At 43.7% G+C, this 18,023-nt stretch overlaps 1 protein-coding gene across 10 annotated transcripts in view; it reads right to left on the bottom strand.

Annotated features, from left to right (window-relative positions):
* Positions 1–18,023, bottom strand: part of LOC130388607 (pleckstrin homology domain-containing family A member 7-like) — a 153,130-nt gene that overhangs the window by 104,998 nt on the left and 30,109 nt on the right. The window contains exon 1 of one of the 10 annotated variants that reach the window (XM_056598008.1): positions 1,901–2,135. The exons of 8 other annotated variants lie outside the window; for them this stretch is intronic. In XM_056598008.1, coding sequence (XP_056453983.1) covers positions 1,901–1,971 — 71 coding nt within the window. In that variant the 5' untranslated portion in view covers positions 1,972–2,135. One more of the 10 variants, XM_056598013.1, reaches the window with a different exon arrangement.

The raw sequence follows: 18,023 nt of genomic DNA, 5'->3' as shown, positions 1-18,023 counted from the left end.
ACCTGGCAGAGACAGAGACGGGGGGGGGGCTGAGGCTGTAACCTGACAGAGACAGAGACAGAGGGGGGGGGCTGAGGCTGTAACCTGACAGAGACAGAGGGGGGGGGGGGGCTGAGGCTTTAACCTGACAGAGACAGAGGGGGGGGGGGGGGGCTAAGAGTGTAACCTGACAGAGACAGAGGGGGGGGGGGGCGGGCTGCGGCTGTAACCTGACAGAGACAGGGGGGGGGGGGGGGGGGCTGAGAGTGTAACCTGACAGAGACAGAGACGCCAAACATGTAACCTCACATGTTTGGCGTACACAGTGACGTACAACATTTGAGTCGAAATTAGCCAGGTCACGCCAATGTCATTTTCAAAAAAACAATGGTGGGAGAACTATAAAACAACGTGGTCTGATGCAATGGTATTCTTTGGAGCTCCAGCCTTCCTCTGCCGCTCCTGTTGTTATGGTCGCTCACTTCAATTGAACTCTCTCCTGATGTTCTTTATTTTGCTGATCATATGTTTTTTATCCTGACGAAAGCCTCGTAAGGAAAGTTCCTTTGCTAATTTCTCGTATATCGTACCATCTTTCACCATCTTCGTTAAATGCGACTGCATCATATTCTCTCCCATGATGGTCAGCATCTCGCGGATTTCACCGTCTCTCCAGTTAGAACTACTCATGTTGGTGTTGCTGCATGTTGTTTTGACGACCACTTGACCTGCTGTCTCTCAGGTGCTTTTAAAACGCTGTTTAATCGCATTTACATGAAAATGGAACCCCCAATATGTGTAGGGTTCGAGAGGGGACATTGGACTGCGAAGTCAAGAAAGTATATTACCTCGGTCAGTGTTAACTCGCAGACCATGCCAGAAAAAGTTTAAAAAAAGACTAACCCATAATTTGCAGTTTAAAAAACGCTGAGGCTGTAACAGGCTCGACTCATAATCGAATGAGTAATGATCATATGTCATAATAATCAAAATCATAAGTTATCACATGATGATCCAATTTGTAGGGGGAGCTTATCAACACAAACCCTTTATGGAAACCACCTTTCCACTCATCAATACTGAACGCTTGGTCGATCGTTCCCAGTTGAACTACCTACCTGATATCTTTTCCCACGCTATTCATGTGAAAACTGAACAGTAACATTGTCCTGCTGACCGAGACACAAGTCTCTCTCCAACACTCTCCTGTTACCGCTCAAAACCGGTTCCTCCACTCGGAGAACAAACATTCCAACAAAACCGGTTCCTCTGAAGGACCGTCAGATAATCCCAAGGTTCACAACAAACAGAAACCTGAACCACAGGCCACAATACATCCCTCCATACATCCTTCATACATCACACATCCCTCCATACACCCCACAATACATCCCTCCATACATCCTTCATACATCACACATCCCTCCATACACCCCACCACACATCCCTCCATACACCCCACAATACATCCCTCCATACATCCTTCATACATCACACATCCCTCCATACACCCCACCACACATCCCTCCATACACCCCACCACACATCCCTCCATTCATCCCTCAATCAGGGTTTCCCGCAGAAAATGAATTAGTTAAGGCTGTGGGGTTGTCCAGCAGACCACAGATGCTTATTTTCATGCAGGCTGTCAGACTGTTGCCCTTCAGCCTGTTCTGCAAGTCTGTCTTGATCTAAACACAGAGAGTGAATGATGTTAAACGATTATCTAATTATTTTATATTATATTTACAAAAAAAAGGTGTAAGAAGGGAGTGAGCGTTGAACGCCTCAGGAAAAGTATTCAATACCTAGTCCAGGTCTTACCTTACAACAAACACACAGACCCTCTGCCATGGTGAGGTCGAAGCACTGTATTGATGACATCTGAACTAGTTTAACCCCACTCCATCCATGGACCAACCTGCAGGGGCCGCGGTAGAAGGGGTGGCCGGGGTGAGCCCGGGGGCTGCAGGGTCCAGACTGACTCCACATGGTGCTGTCGGGGTACAGCCACTCCACGGGGGAGGCTAACGCTACTGGGGCCCGCAGGGATTCAGCTAGCTTGAGACAGGTGCTAGCACCAGCTCTTGAGCCGGCATTAAACACCTCTAACTCCTCCGGCAGGGGTCTGTGTTGAGAGACACCGAGAGAGTGGGGGCTTGAAAGAAAGAGAGATGAGAATGAGCGCAAGGGTCTACAGCATGAGAGAGAGAGAGAGAGAGAGAGAGAGAGAGAGAGAGAGAGAGAGAGAGAGAGAGAGAGAGAGAGAGAGAGAGAGAGAGGGACAGACAGACAGACAGACAGACAGACAGACAGACAGACAGACAGACAGACAGACAGACAGACAGACAGAGAGACAGAGAGACAGAGAGACAGAGAGAGAGAGAGAGAGAGAGAGAGAGAGAGAGAGAGAGAGAGAGAGAGAGATGGATGAACAGATGGGGGGTGGACTGGTGTGGTGAGCACACCCTGAAAACCAGCCCTGATCCAAACCCCTCCCTCGTAAGCAGACGGCCACTACTGAGCGCACTCCAACATGCTTGATGCCCAGGGGGGTGTCAAGGACCCCCGCTGGAATCCCCTCTGAGCCAGCGCCGTCTCTGGGGGTTGAGGGAGTAGTTAGCGATCAGAAGCCCTGTGTAGCTCCAGGCAGGGTGATCTGAGTCCACCTGGAGGAGGAGAGGAAACGCCCACACTGCCCCACGCCGGCTCCTCTTCCAAACACAGTCCACAGGTGAGGAGGGTCTGAAGCACTGTTCCCAGAATAAAGCCGCGTGCGGGGAGCGATGCACACCTGCCTCCCTCCATGCTCCAGCCCGCTGACTGGTCCTGTTCCTGTCTCAGAGAGAGAGGACTGGCTTTCTTCCTCACACACACAGACTAACAACACACCGCAATGCTACGCACCACAACACACACATCAAAACAGAACGAAACCGCGCGAGAGAGAGAGGTAAATAGAGTCGGGCTTGCATTCCTTTTCCCGCCTCCTGCTCCTCTGGCAGAATGTGGAGCACTGAGAGAGGGAGGGGGAAAGAGACAGAGTGGGGGCTGGGAAAGAGAGAGTGGGAGAGAGAGAATGGGAGAGAGAGTGGGAAAGAGAGTGGGAGAGAGAGTGGGAAAGAGAGAGAGAGAGAATGGAAGAGAGAATGGGAGAGGGAGAGTGGGAGAGAGAGAATGGGAGGGATAGAATGGGAGAGAGAGGGTGGGAGAGAGAGAATGGGAGAGAGAGAGAGAGAGTGGGAGAGAGAGAATGGGAGAGAGAATGGGAGGGAGAGAGTGCGAGAGAGAGAATGTTAGAGAGAGAATGCAAGACAGAAAGGGAGATTCATCAAAAAGACATGAGGGAGGAGTGAGGTACAAATAGACTGAGAAAAATACAGACAGAAGAGGGAGGAGTGAGCAGAAGCAGACATCTAGAGAGAGAAAGAGAGAGAGAGAGAGAGAGAGAGACAGAGAGAGACAGAGACACAGACATCGAGAGAGGCAGAGATAGAGACAGAGAGAGAGACAGAGACACAGACATCGAGAAAGAGAGAGAGAGAGACAGAGACACAGACATCGAGAGAGAGAGAGAGAGAGGCAGAGACACAGACATCGAGAGAGAGAGAGAGGCAGAGACAGAGACAGAGACATCGAGAGAGAGAGAGAGAGAGAGAGAGAGAGAGAGAGAGAGACATCGAGAGAGAGACAGAGAGAGAGACCGAGACAGAGAGAGCGAGACATCAAGAGACAGAGACAGAGAGAGAGACCGAGACAGAGAGAGACCGAGACAGAGAGAGCGAGACATCGAGAGAGAGAGAGAGAGACAGAGAGAGATGCAGACAAACTATCCGCTGCTCAATAGCAGCAGGGAGAGCCATCAGATGGTTTTCAGAAGGTTCCATCTAGCTGATCTCAAACCAACACGGACCATCTTGCTTTATGTTGGTGAACCAAATATAAGACTGCTGAGGTGAACGTTGCAGAGGGTGAACACTGACTAAGACTCACTCCAGGACCAATTGAGAGTAAAGGTTAGAAGCAGGAGGTAGAGGAGAATGAAGGTGAAGGATTCAGGATATTAAACCACTTAAAGGGTATTTACCTGATTTATTTGACCACAACTGGACGTTGACGATATTTTTACTCCTCTTAATATTGTGGGAAAAGTGCCCCTGTTGGAAGGTTTCGATGAAGGCCCAAGACAATGCTAACCGGTCAGCTAAGTTAATTCATGAGAAGGGTGTTCTGCTCCCTTCTTCCCTGTGTTGGTATATCTCACAAAGGACAGTTGTTTGCGCTCATACAACACTAACTTACTTTCTATGCATAGGGTTTGAATGAACCTGGCCAGAAACAGACCTTTATGTTTCCCCCTCCAGACACACATGGTACTGCAGCTACAGGACCTGATCAAGGACTTCAGAAATGACTTCAAAAGGGTTTAGGAGGTCAAACTTATTGGAATATGTACTTCACTAGCTAGACCTCAGACCTAGAGCTCAGACCTAGACCTGTCTCCAGCTGTCTGCTAGGCATATCATTCTGAGACCTACCACTAAATGGTTTTTTTGATGTACTTTTAATGTTTGATTTATTTTTGGTGTGAAACTGCACTGCTGCCATCTTGGCCAGGCCTCCCTCACAAAGAGATCTGTCACCTCCATAGGACTGGTCGAATAAAAGGTTTAATAAAAAATTATAATAACCATCCAGAAATAAAATCAGGCATTTTACGTTTAAATTACGATTACCCAGTACTTGACGTCACTGGTTCTTGTTTCTGGAAATCAAAAAAGTAAAATAAAATGAACGCGGCAGGACGTTATAGTTAACGTTAAATTTAACGCGTTAAAATTGCGCAAACCCAGTACTAGACGTCCCTGGTACTTATTCCTGGACCAGCATGGAGTTTGTGCTGATTTGGAACCTGTTTGTCTGACCAGGAGCAATGATTATTTATGTTGAAAAGCCAAGAACTGGTTCGAGATTGTCTCCGAACCAGCACTGGAACCGCATTGGTTGAAAAGGGGTAAGAGTAACCCAGGTACGGTTTCTACCTGTGTTCCACGATGTCAGCCCAGTTCTCTGTTGGTGTACAAGGCCCTGTCCCTAAAGGTACCAACACCCCTTGCAAGGCAGCACGTAAAATAGTGACCCCGTTCAGAGACTACATGCAGATTATTACAGACATGTATTTGAATGACTATAAAAAAAAGTATTTCCAATAGGGAGCTGCATCTTACCATCAATATATCTGAATGGTACAATGGCCTTTTTTTCTAGTTTAGTGGCCGCTGGGTATGATAGACACTTCATATAGCTTAAGAATACAGAGCTGTTGAAACAAAACATACTGGTCCTGATTTAAAGTGCAACAACAAGAACAATTCGATGTGCCCTATCTTGCATCCAGCGCAATTGACTTTCTACACCGACGCATGTTTCTTTGCTAGTTTGCACCCAGTGCAAAGCCAATTTTCCCCCGCAGCAAACCTGCACCACTAAACTTGCACCCTGAGAGGCGTGTCGGCGAAAAGCAGAGGCTTGTTCCGGGGCAAATGATACATGGTGATATCTTACAGATCGATAAAGCAGTTGCACAACTGATAATTTAATACCTGGTCTAAGTGCACTAGTGGATAGCGCAGTTGGTGTTGCTATTTTGACGTACCATGGCAGGTCGAACTGCAACATAAACCTACACTACAGTAGGCTATAGACATTACATACATGCAAACGATTTGCCTAATTGAAATATTATGATGTTGATGTGGATTGTGGAAAAAAAAAAATCCCATGGGGGCTTCATGAATGAACACTGTAGCAGGCTATGCCATGCGTTAAAATAACAATAATAACAGTAATAAACTTGAGCAAAGTAGGCTATATCCCAGCTAGGGATGGGCCGATAGTCGATAATATCGACTATCGACGATAGATGGATTCCATAGTCGATCGTCTGAAGTTGCCGATAAAAAGGCGATAATTAATAATTAATTTTTTTTTTTTTTTAAAACAGCGCTGTGGTAGCTATTTTTACAACTTAAAAAGCCCCGCAAATTGTAATTTAAATTAACTGGCACAGATGGAAAACATACTATTTAGCTCTGACCTGCCGTATTCACTCACTGCTGCGAGAGGAGAGGGGAGGGGCTCGAAACCTACCGGTCTGCTCGCACGGCGAAATGACATCAAACCCCGCTGCACCATTTCCGGGTCACAGCTGTGGTACATGAGCTGTGTTCGAAATCGTTACCTATTCACTCAATCACTATTCCCTATAGTGTCTATGATATAGTGCACTACATAGGGAACGAACAAACGAGAATTCGGACGCTACGCTGAACATTTCTAAACGTAATTTGAGTCAGTAAATGCGCCGGGTAGTTGTGTGACGCAGACAGATGCGCCCACGTCATGTAAACAAACCGGGCACTCTCGAGGAAAGCTGGAGGTTGTATTGATGTTAAACGTTACATTTCCTTGAACAAGTTTTTTCTTATTCATTTTGAATGTTACATTTTCTATGTTAAATCCCAAATAAATTGTTGACATTTCTAAACGAAAGCCGGAGACTCCATAATTAAATGTATTTGTTATTCATTTGCGGTTATTCAGCTTCTTCTTCTCCTCCGGAAAAACACGACTGCATTGCATTGCGGTATACGGGAGTAACACGTAGGGAACATCATATGTACACTCAAATTTTGGGTATTTTAAGTGCACTATATAGTGCATGAAATTAACCAGTGAGAATTCGAACAACTCTACAAAATGGCGAGCCCCCTACATAGTGCACTATATCCGTGATAGGGAATGATTTCGAACACAGCTACGAGCTGTGTGTCATCCGCGTGTGTCATCATGACAGCTCCTCCGGCACCGACGTATCGAAACTTAAATCAGCGGAGGCTCACGCTGGTCCAAGGGGAAGACCATCGTTATCGTTTTTAAGAAAAAATTAAAAAAATAAAACCGTGATTTTTTTCAAAGTGATAAATTATTATAAATAATTATTATTATAAAATTATTATAAAGTTGCCCCCCCGATAGTATCGACTAACGGCGATCGCTAGGGGGCGCTATCGGACGATGGAAGCTTGTAGACGATTGCCCAACCCTAATCCCAGCCTTCCAAAACAAAATCTCCTTTTACGGTAAATGATAACGTTAAATTATTTGGGAAAGAACAGATGATAAAGCGGCAAGAAACACATACACAGACATCGAGTACAAGCCCATAAATTTTAGGATTTATGAGAATTTGGTCGTAAAAAAACATTGTGTGAGTGTTAAAAATAATGAATGAATGCAGGCGTGCGTGTGTGCCTCCATCTGTTTAAACACACGCAAACTAAACACGTAACGCATAATACAGTCCATGGCAATGTACATTAAAGCTATACTGTACAGGGGTTTTTCTCGAAAAAAAAAGTAGCAGGGAGCAGACCTCTGCGCAAAGCCGAGGGAGCAACGCAACCGAGGCGGGGGATGGTGAGGAAGGGCGGTCTCCCCCTTCCACGGCGCGAAGCCTTTGAAAAAATAATGATTAAATGGTACATTCTGAGGCTATCTTAGAGAGAAATTCTAGCTCTTGTGGTCATCCTGAAAAACTAAAATACTATCAACTTTTGGTAGACTTGTACAACTTTACCCTGTAAATAAACACGACAAATTTCAAAAATATTGGCTAAACTTTTATTAAGTAGGACAAATCACAACAGCAGCCGTCTGTTCCTGAGACTGCCCCAACGGCTCACTGCCTTGTCAAAATCAAATTGATCAATTGCAGGCCCCTCAATACTGATCCTGAGGAGGTGGTTCAGGGTAGCGTAAGTCATGGTAGACCTCCTGTGCCATGCCTCTATGGAACAAGTTTTGGGGCTCTTCAGTCAATAATGGTGACGCTATAGAAATGTTACTATTGTTGTCGTTTTCAGTTTTGCACTTTGCAGACGGTCCCTAAGCTCGCGGCTGAAAGCCGACTGCTCGTAGAAGCCAATGCAATTCAGTTTTGCACTTTGCAGACGGTCCCTAAGCTCGCGGCTGAAAGCCGACTGCTCGTAGAAGCCAATGCAATTCACCGTTCGCTAAAGACGGCTCGTTTGGATGAAAACTATGTTGTAGCTGGTTCTCTGGGTTACTACACTTTTATTGGGCTAATTCGGCCGTGCAGCTGCCATTTAGTTCCCTGCTACGGGTTCCCTGGTAACAGGGAACCCTGTTCGACTGTTCGACTGTTCGTTTTGCTCTCGCAAAACTCTTGATCAACACTCAGCATTTGTTTATTTCTGTCGTTCATTGAAACCGCTTTGTGCAGAGAGAACTGGAATGGTCTTGTATACTTGCTTAGCATCTTAGCGCCTAGACCAAAAACCCATTCAAATACATAGTAGCTAGCTAGCTAGCTGCTAATAACTTTAACGTTAGCATGTCGACTCGGTCTGGGAAACTCCAATTCGGATCGGAATATTTTTGGAGTAATTATACGTTATTTGAGGATCAGACACATTGTCAGGTGGTGGTGTTGGGATATTTTCGCGGAGAAAAGATTGTTTTGAGAAATAGTGTATGTTGTACAGCAGCATGTAAGTACAGATCCAAGTCTGACAGGTTCAGTCGGCATTTCGGTAGGATGGCGCACGCCGGGAGTATCGGGGCGCAGCGCCCCTGTTCCCTTTAGAAAAAACCCTGCTGTACGATGTGAGAGAGCTAGCATGATTTGAAATTAGCTTCTCTTCGGAGTTCCGTTTAACTCCTCCCCCACCCTTCAGGACTCCCTGCCCCCACCCCTCGACACAGAGTCGTGCATGAGCGCTGCTGCTGCTTACGGCTTACTTCAACGGCAACCATTGCGTCACTTTTCAGGCCATTCAACTCCCTCAGCTGTCGCCATCGCTGAAAAGCTAATCCAATATTTATTCTCGTTTTTCCTCGAGCAGTCTCCAACTTCTTTTTTGTTGCTGCCTTTTCAGTTTCTGTCTTTCTTTTTCTTGCCTTTTTAAAAGGATGACCGGGGCAAGTAACGGTGGCAGTGGTAACTTCAGTTGTTTCTCTTCCATTTTGTAAACGTTGTAGGCTCACTAGGTCTAGTCCACTGTCATGAACTACTATGACAACAACGCTTTCTTTGCCCTCCGTGAACGCGCTCAGGCCGGCTCAGGCTCGTACACAGAGGGGAGAGAACGCGCAGGCTTGTGATTGGTTCTTTAGATCCGGGCACAGTGTCTCCGATTGGTAAGCATTTTAACAGGTTTATAGCAGATACAAAATTCGTTTTTTTTTCGCTTCTTTTTCATTGCCCATAAGTTATTTATTGCTGTCAGGATGTAAAAACCAATTTCAACAAAATATTAAAAAGTGCATATTACTGGATCCCGTACAATATGCCTTTAACAGGGGAACACATGTATATTAGGAACACAAGTCGATAACGATAATTTATACAATACTGGTAAGAAACGATGTGTGTTAATGTATTGCCGCATATCATTAAATAGACCAAGAGTTGCGGTCACAGGACCGCATATCATATGCAGGCCTCGACATTAACGGTTGCCCGCTTGCCCGGGGCAACCAAAAGTCATATTTGGGCAAGTTGAGATTGATTTCTGGTTGCCCGAACGGGCAAGTGGATTTTGGGTGGATGTTAATATAAAGACTATTTATTCAAATATTTTTATAAACTGCAGAACAACCTTTTTTGCCGCAAAATAACACAAAATATAAGTATTTGCAATTGATCAGCGCGCCGTCTTCTCTTCTCTCGGAAAGCGAGTTAAAAGACACGCATCGCTTCAGTGCGAATATAGCCCCGCTTTCTGTCACTCGCAGTGCGTTCTCTGGCCGGGATTCGAAGGTGTTAGCTGAAGGTTAGCCAACAAAGCTAGCATCGCAAGTGCAGCGCCTCCGCGAACGGTTTAGGTAGAAGGAAAATGGAGGAGTGCAGTTTGGAAGTACTTTGGATTGAGGCAAATTACCAAGGAAAGTCATATGCAAGAACACGGTTTTGGGTTTCATAACTGTGCACATGCACAGCAATAGCGATCTTTTTCACGAAATTGGACCCTCACAAACTATATATTACATGAAAGCTGAGCCTCCACTTATTTCAACAGTCCAAACCATATCATTCTGTGACTAAAACTCGCAAATAACAACTTAAGAAGAAACGTCCCCTTTTCTTTTAACAACCAAAAATGAAGTATTACCTTTGTGATTTTTGTCCACAAAGTTGATTCTGGTCGAATAAAACCACCATGAACAGATAACCCAGTGTCTGGGCCAAATTTTGCAACTAAACATGGTATTTTCAATCAATGAATAAGAGAAGGTTTCTTAGGAAATAGGTAAATTGCCTTCAATCAGAAAACGTATTCTTCAGCGCAATCTAGTGGCCATATGTTTATTTGCGAGTGTTTGGCTTGGTGCAGTCGAATATATTTGCCCTGAAATTTAAATAGAGGTGTCAAGTGTCAAAATTGTAAGATATCTACCTTTATTTGTGTCTCAGAGTAAGACATCGCTCCCAAATGATAACGACCAACTGATAATTATTTCAGGTGGAAATGTTATCTTCCACTTATGCTGTGTTCCATGGCTTTATTCACTTTAACCAAGTATCATCCCCATTGAATATTTCACTTGCACAACAATCTTTCTTTGGCACAAATATGAAATTATCGCCCTAGCAGTTGTGGAGATATACTCTATTTACTTTGGGTATGTTCTTTCCTGAAAAAAACTTTTCCCCTGATATCGAAAATGCTATAGAATATCGATATTTTTCCAGGTATAGTGTCAAAGTTAGAAAATCCAGTATCGTGACTGACAACACTACTTGGCGATAGCTTTAATAGGTTGCAACGGTGGACTGAAATCACTTCATGGCACGATGTGACCGCTCGATAAATAAGTAAACAAAGGGAAGTTTGTTATTTTTTAAGCACAACATGTGTGGAAGCTAACATTCAGCATTCAAAACCAGGCCGCATGCCTGGCAAAAAGAGGCCTGTTCAAGATTCTGATTATAATTTGGGCAAGTGAACATCACATTCGGGCAAGTTGAACCTGACCTGTACTTGCCCAATGGGCAAGTGCTTTTGAAACCTTAATGTCAACCCCTGATATGTGTGTTCAATTTTCGTTGCCGAAATTTACATGACGACTCAGTATTTCGGAAGTTGTCGAAGAAAACTTTATTGTGAATTAGGCCATATTATTTGGCCATAAACTGAGCCATTTGAAGTTTGAAATTCATGTGGTCATGCATCTGTCTCATCTGAGACTGCAAATGCGCTGTCAAAATATCAACTTGTCAGGTTCAAATAAGGGATGCACCGAAATGAAAATTCTTGGTCGAAACCGAAACCGAATATACTGAAACAGTTGGCCGAAAGCCGAAACCAAATACCGAATGTGGCTTTTGCTGTTTTTCATTCATTTTGCTTTAAATTTTCACCATTGTATAAATCAAACAATTAAATGTCCTTTATAAACTTTTTTGTCTTGCTTTTCAATAAAAAAAATCAATTACAAATTTAATACAAAATATTTATTTAATACTGAACGTTTTCTAACATTCCAGCAGACCTTATAGCAAGAATTTAAGAACAATGTACCTTTAAATAAATCAGTAAAACAATTTTATTTATTATTTTTTAATCAAAAATAAAAATGTTCGGTGTATTTTTTTCGGCCTTTTTACTCCTTCGGCCGAAACCGAAAATTATGTTTTGGGCCATTTTCGGTGGCCGAATATTCGGTGCATCCCTAGTTCAAATGCGCTCATGGCTCTTAAAGGGGATGGGAGATGGCACTCTCATTGGTTTACTGCATGTTACGCCCAAACCACAACTACGGGTAATTAGGCTACTTTGGGGCAACCCTTTGTAGATTCAGAGTCATTTATCCGCCGGAATAATAGCAACAGCGGCAGAGACCTGCCCACAAAGCTACTTCCTTTTTGCGCTTCTCACTTGCGTTTCAGACCGTTAAAATAGGGCCCCTTGAGTCTTTTATCTCCAGGGCTCCTCCGGTGGTTACAAGTGGTCTCAATTGTCACGTCATTGTGGGGATTTAACCAGGCAATAAAAAAGTCGCTGCATTTCCAAAGAGAGAGCAAGGCCATTAGATAATAAGAACATCCAGGACATTTGTAGGAAGGAACTCTAGACTCCATGAATTGGGGAAGATAATTAATAATTGGTCCACACTCTCCTCGTCTCCTGTTAGCCTCTCCTGAGAGTTTGAAAGGTCACCCAGTGGCCAAGGGACGTGCGCCAGATGACTCTTAATGGTGGGTCGGCCCCTGTGCAGGATGCTGGCTGGGAGCTCCAACATCATGGCTTCATATCTCTTCAAGCGTACAAATAGCCTTCACAGAAAATTCTGGACCAATTCTGGACCACCATTTTCAAAGGTCACAGAACATCTTCTGTGCATACAGATGTACAAAGAGGATAGTGGTGAAATATGACGACACTAAAAGGTGATTATCATGTCTGCACAGCTTTTGCTTTACAGACACCGATATTTGGTAATCGTTCTATCAGTCAAAGTTCTATGTCTTAGTCTTTGGCCCACAGTCCCGGGTCTGTCCTTCTCTGTCGCAGACCTGAAATCCAGGGGTTAAATCCCATATTTTTGCCAATCTCCACCAAACTCCTTGATAAGGTTCACTCTGCCCTGTGGGGAGCATATCTGAGGCTATGAGTTGACTTAGTTCAAATAAGTTCCTTTATGTTGTTCCTTCATACTGTTCTTCAGTTTTCTCTGATAAGTAGGCCATCCTCATACATACCAGTGTAGGACAGACCCTAGTAGCACCAGCACAAGAGGCAGCGTGAAACTGTACTTCTGTGAAGGAGCATATTTGTTGCTAAAATACTAAACTAACACTTTGAATTATGCCCTGCATAAAACCATACCTGGGGCAGCCGGAGAGCTCCCAGAACCACAGGATATTTGGGGAAGTCTTTGGAAAACTTGTCGATCCAACATTGCACCCCAACGTCAACCAGCGTATGCTAGCCTCACCCACATAACAGAGGTCTGACCTTCACAGAATCAAGCAGAGGCTAATTCCTCTGCTGTGACATTCAGTAATAGCAGCCTTTTGTTCAGCGAAAGCCTACCAGCCAAACTCATTAGGTAATTGCAAGCCATTTAGCATGAGAGCCTCATCTCCTCGCTTAAAACAATAATTAGCATGCAGCACAGCCACATTTAGGCCAATCGTTCCCCCAATTTCCAAAAGGTAACAGCCTACAGTACAAAATTGTATTAAAGGAGACATATTATGGTGTTTTCCCAACAAGTAAACATAGTATATGAGTTCCAGAAAACGTGTTTTTGAAGCTGTTTGCTGGAAATAGCTTTTAGGAAAAGCCGCCCATTGACCAATTAGCTGTCAGAGTGAGCCACAGCATGGAGGAGAACTAATTGTTGCTGTTTGCGGACACCTGGACCTCTATATCTATATAATATCATATAATAATATTATTATTATTATTATTTAATATATAGATATTTATATAATAATAATATAATATCACGGCCAAAAGCTATGTGCGCCTCGGATGATATTGAATCATAAAAACTGTGTCTGACGCCTCTGGTTCTTACACAACAAGTAAAGACTTGTTTTCATGTACAGACTTTTTTCAAAGTTTTTATGCTTGTTGGAGCACCAGAGACCCAAAACAACCCAAATCCCAGGAAAAGTGTTGTTTTCATAATATGTCCCCTTTAAAGCCCAGAAGCTAATTGAGTCCAATTGCATGCAATTTGTTACTCAGGGTTAACTGCATTAATTATTTTTAAAGACCAGATAGACACATACACTGGCTGCATTAAGTACTCCTGGCATCCATTTCTAGTAGTATAGTATCAAACACAAACATATATAATTGAACTTTATCAAGCATTTTGGGAAATCTGGGTTAATAAAGACTGCAAATTGTGTTTACTCGTTCCCACAGGACTCATTGATATTGAACTGGTCACAGATCGATTGGCAATGAAAGGAGGCTTGCGCTTTTTACCACAGACGTTAGCGTTGAAATGTCATAGAAATGTCCCTGTGAGAATACTCAACACACAGCTTTTTACCACTGGTTGGAGGGTTATTTCTCTTATGCAACATATGTGGGTTTTTAGGGTGTTATTTGAATCATTGAACATTCCTGTGGGCCTTTCAGAAATGTTTTATCAGATACTGTGATTTCCATGTGATTATATGGTGGGTTTTCTTTGCTCTAAACTATTGGCAACTAACAACATATTCTGATAAGCAGGCTCCCTAATCTGTCTCTTAGAAAGCATCGCTGCCTACCAGCATGAATGTTGCTCGTATTACAGAAACATTTCTACAACAATATATGCTCCTTTATGGCCATCTTTCCTTCCTGTCAGGCATCCCATAATAATAGTCTACACACCTGGTTTATGGCCTACTGGCCAGGCAGGGAAAAGGAGTGCTGAGCACACTAGTTCATCTGTCATCTTCCTGTTGCCGGCATGGATTAATCCTTGGTATGTAAGAATCCATGTGTGTCTTAAAGAGAAACAAGTACACACCTGTGTACGGGTGCCATGTCCCAACTAAAAAACGTTTTTAACTAAAACTTATACTGCACAATATGGGTACAATTGCACATTGATATGGAAAATAGCCCTTGTTAAGAACATTTAACATCATATTTTGATGCGTAACGAATAATAACATCAATAGCCAAGGTTTACAGTTTATATTTTATAACCAGTGCAATACCATAGTTTAGGTCACCACTGCGCTTCAGTCTGGTTTGTAGGTCTTCATCGTGTGTGTTACACACTGTGCAGCACAACAGCCTTAGAGCTAGTCGGGGAAGCTTGGCATTCACCTGGAGCTCAGGGTTAGAATTACCTTAAGTCACATGTGGGATCCAAGGAGGAGGAATCATCTTTGTCTAGCCTGGTGCCGAGGTTGGCAGACATGGGCCAGGCCCCACAGTGATGGACGTTCACAGACTCATGCCCAGCGTTTGGGGTCAGGACCCAGCTGAAGCAGGTGCCCATACTTCCTCAGCAACACCACTTACATCCAAAAATAAAATCGTCAAATTTTAACATAGATTTCCCTTTGCTTGAAACCTTGTTTGAATTTCTCGAATGCCTTTTCCTTGCTACCTTCCCTGGATTTTCCTTTGATGGATAACAATTGCACAATCTGAGGTATTATGTACACATTCCTTGAGCTTTGTCCAACAAAATAGCAAGGCTGAAACTCATGATAAGAGAGTAAGTTACTGGAGGTCTTCAGAGCTTCACCGTGCCTCCCTGGACTTCAATCAAAACCTGGGTTCTGTAGTAATCCTCTCCGTTCACGTGTGCCCTTCGTTCAATGGAGTAGGTCTTCCCTTTGTGTACGTTCTGTGCTCTCTCCTCTGCTGTCACAACACAGTCCACACAATAAGCAGCTCAGCGCAGGGACGCCGGAGTCTGACTCCAGAACACAGAACTGCGAAACCAGACTGTATGTCAACCCTCTGTCTGCATCTGATCATTTGTATTTCTTCAATTGGGCCTTTGTGTCGGCAACGTTTGGTGGTGAAACCTTCCCCTCCATCCCACACTTTCTATAGTTATCTGGTTTTGATTAGTTCAGTTGTTGTGCTCCCAACATTTAACTGGACAGCAACGGCAGCTTCAGGACAATGTTAGCATTGTTTCACTTCCGCTTCACACTCTATAGCCACCGTATGTGTGTGTGGTACTGCATGTGACCGTTGTGGGGCCAGGCTGGTGGCATTCACACAGCGGCAGTAGGGGTGAGTCATGTTGCAGTGGGTTAAGTCATGAAATGGCCCATCTAGAGCTGCTGCCTGCGGTCACAGCGGTCACATCTATCATGGCACATACTGAGCTCCCAGAATAGACTTCTAGATTGGGCCCCATCTCTGATTCAGGGCTCTATGTATTATATATTCAACTAGATGCTAATTCAAGATGTGACATTCCAATAGTTTATTGGGCTTATTATATAATACTGTTTATGCTGGGACTGCTTTGCTTTTTGCTACCCGTCGATCTAAAGCTTTATTTGTCCCACAGGTTGCCATATTAGAAAATTGTCTTTGAATGGGGAAAGAGGCGTTGGTTGAAAAAAGTATTTCAACCGCTTATTTAGTTCACTAGTTGCTTATAATGGTTTATTCACTTCCCAGTATCATTTCCTCAAATTAGAAGAAAGTTTTGTTAATTTTTTAATTGTAAAATGAATAATAAATTTAAATAAATACATTTTGAAATTATTTGAAGCGAGTCGAGCTGACCTCGCCTGCTGTACCGTATATGTACTGTACTGTATATTGGTGAAAAACAACACTGCCATTGTGGCAGTTCCATGCACAACGGGGATTTCTAAAGGTTACTGTACAGTGGCGGTGACTAGCGTTGGGAGCTGAAACATCACTACGGTAGAGCTAAGAAGGTTCTTCGAGCGCTTCAGACCAACCTTACCAACGAACGATGTACGAAAGAGATTCATAGCAAAGAACATTTCGGGAAACACGCGAGATGTTAAGGAAGAATTTAAAGTAGAGGTTACGAATGAGGTAGCGTAAGGCTTTAAGAAGGTTTCGGGAAACCGGGCCCAGGTCAGTAGATCTGGCATAGAGATGGAAAGGTTTGAGCTAGCCTGCCTCCTACTCTACGGTTTTCCTCTCAGGTGATCTAGTATCAATGTTTCCTTGGTTCATCTTTAATATGGAGGGTGGAATACCACGCTAAAGCAGAAAACTGCAAACTTGAGAAAACTTTCAAATTACACTTTGAATAAAATACATGAAGCCGCTTTAAGAGTCGACGTTCTCACTATGGGAGCTGTTTATGTCTGCGCCTAGCAAAACGCTGGACAGACCGAGGTCTGAACCGAGCCCAAGAGTTGCAAAGAGTGAGAGAGCAGAAACCAGCAGAAGAGCAAAATTCTTGATACCAACCAAGGAGGTCCCCCTCAACAAAGCCTCTCAAGGGAGGGGAACTCAGAGTTAGACATCGAGGTTGTGGATGAGTCAACAAAAATAAGCAGAACACAGGACATATCCTTAGCATGAGAGTCAATGGTAGGGCTGGACAAAATCAATGTCACAATTGGTTTCAGTGAGTGAGTGGGTGAGTGAATGTGTGAGTGAGAGATTCTGAACTATGACTGAAAGCTAATGCCTACATTTTAAATATACATGTTCAATCAAACTCAAGTGCTTTAATGAGTTACCATGATTGCCGTACATTTTTCCAAAACAGTGAAATTGCCAGATATCTCACAGGAAGTAATTGAGGCATGTGGAAAAAGTCCAACATTTCATAAGTCTGTCACCATTGCGATATGACCGACGGAAGAAAGATGAAGCGGTTAATCTATGAAAGGACATTCCTTTACAAGCCCCATGTTCCATGAAACCCATTGCAATGTATGTCACATCATTGATTATTGATTCCCTCCTGTTCCTTCAAGCTGATTTAATTGGAAACTTTTCCTCTTTCCCTCTTGTCAAGCTAAACGGCTAACCAATTACCGCACACTCACTCACTATACACTATACACTCACATTATGGCAAAGGTCGCAGCGCCTCGGACTTTGAGGAAGTACAAACTTCACAAAGCAGCGACGGGATACAGACCACACTAAGTCTCTAACACTTTTTTATCAGCGGGGGGTTTTATGTATATTAGTGGTGCGGCCTGGTTAATAGAATAGAAGCATCTAGCAGTGAGGTTGCAGATAACTGAATACCTACCCCCCCTCACAGCTTCATGAGTGGAGATAGGGTTCACCCCCTGACAACTAGGCGTCTTTCTCTGTCTTTTTCAGAAAGTGACCTAAAGTAAATAGAGGATATCTCCACAACTGCTATTATATGTTAGATGTATCCCGGTACCAAAGGAAAGACAGCACCTGTGAAGGATAAATAGTTAATATGGATGCCACCGGCTCATAGTGAATAAAGCTAGAACACATAGGTGGAAGATTTAATCGCTTGAAATAAAAGTCATGCTTTGAATACCACCTGGTCAC

The sequence above is a fragment of the Gadus chalcogrammus genome, chromosome 9, assembly GCF_026213295.1.
Source record: "Gadus chalcogrammus isolate NIFS_2021 chromosome 9, NIFS_Gcha_1.0, whole genome shotgun sequence".
In the NCBI taxonomy this organism is placed as follows: Eukaryota; Metazoa; Chordata; class Actinopteri; order Gadiformes; family Gadidae; genus Gadus; species Gadus chalcogrammus.
Note: the sequence above shows the minus strand (reverse complement) of the source record. Positions and strands in the feature narration are given on the sequence as shown.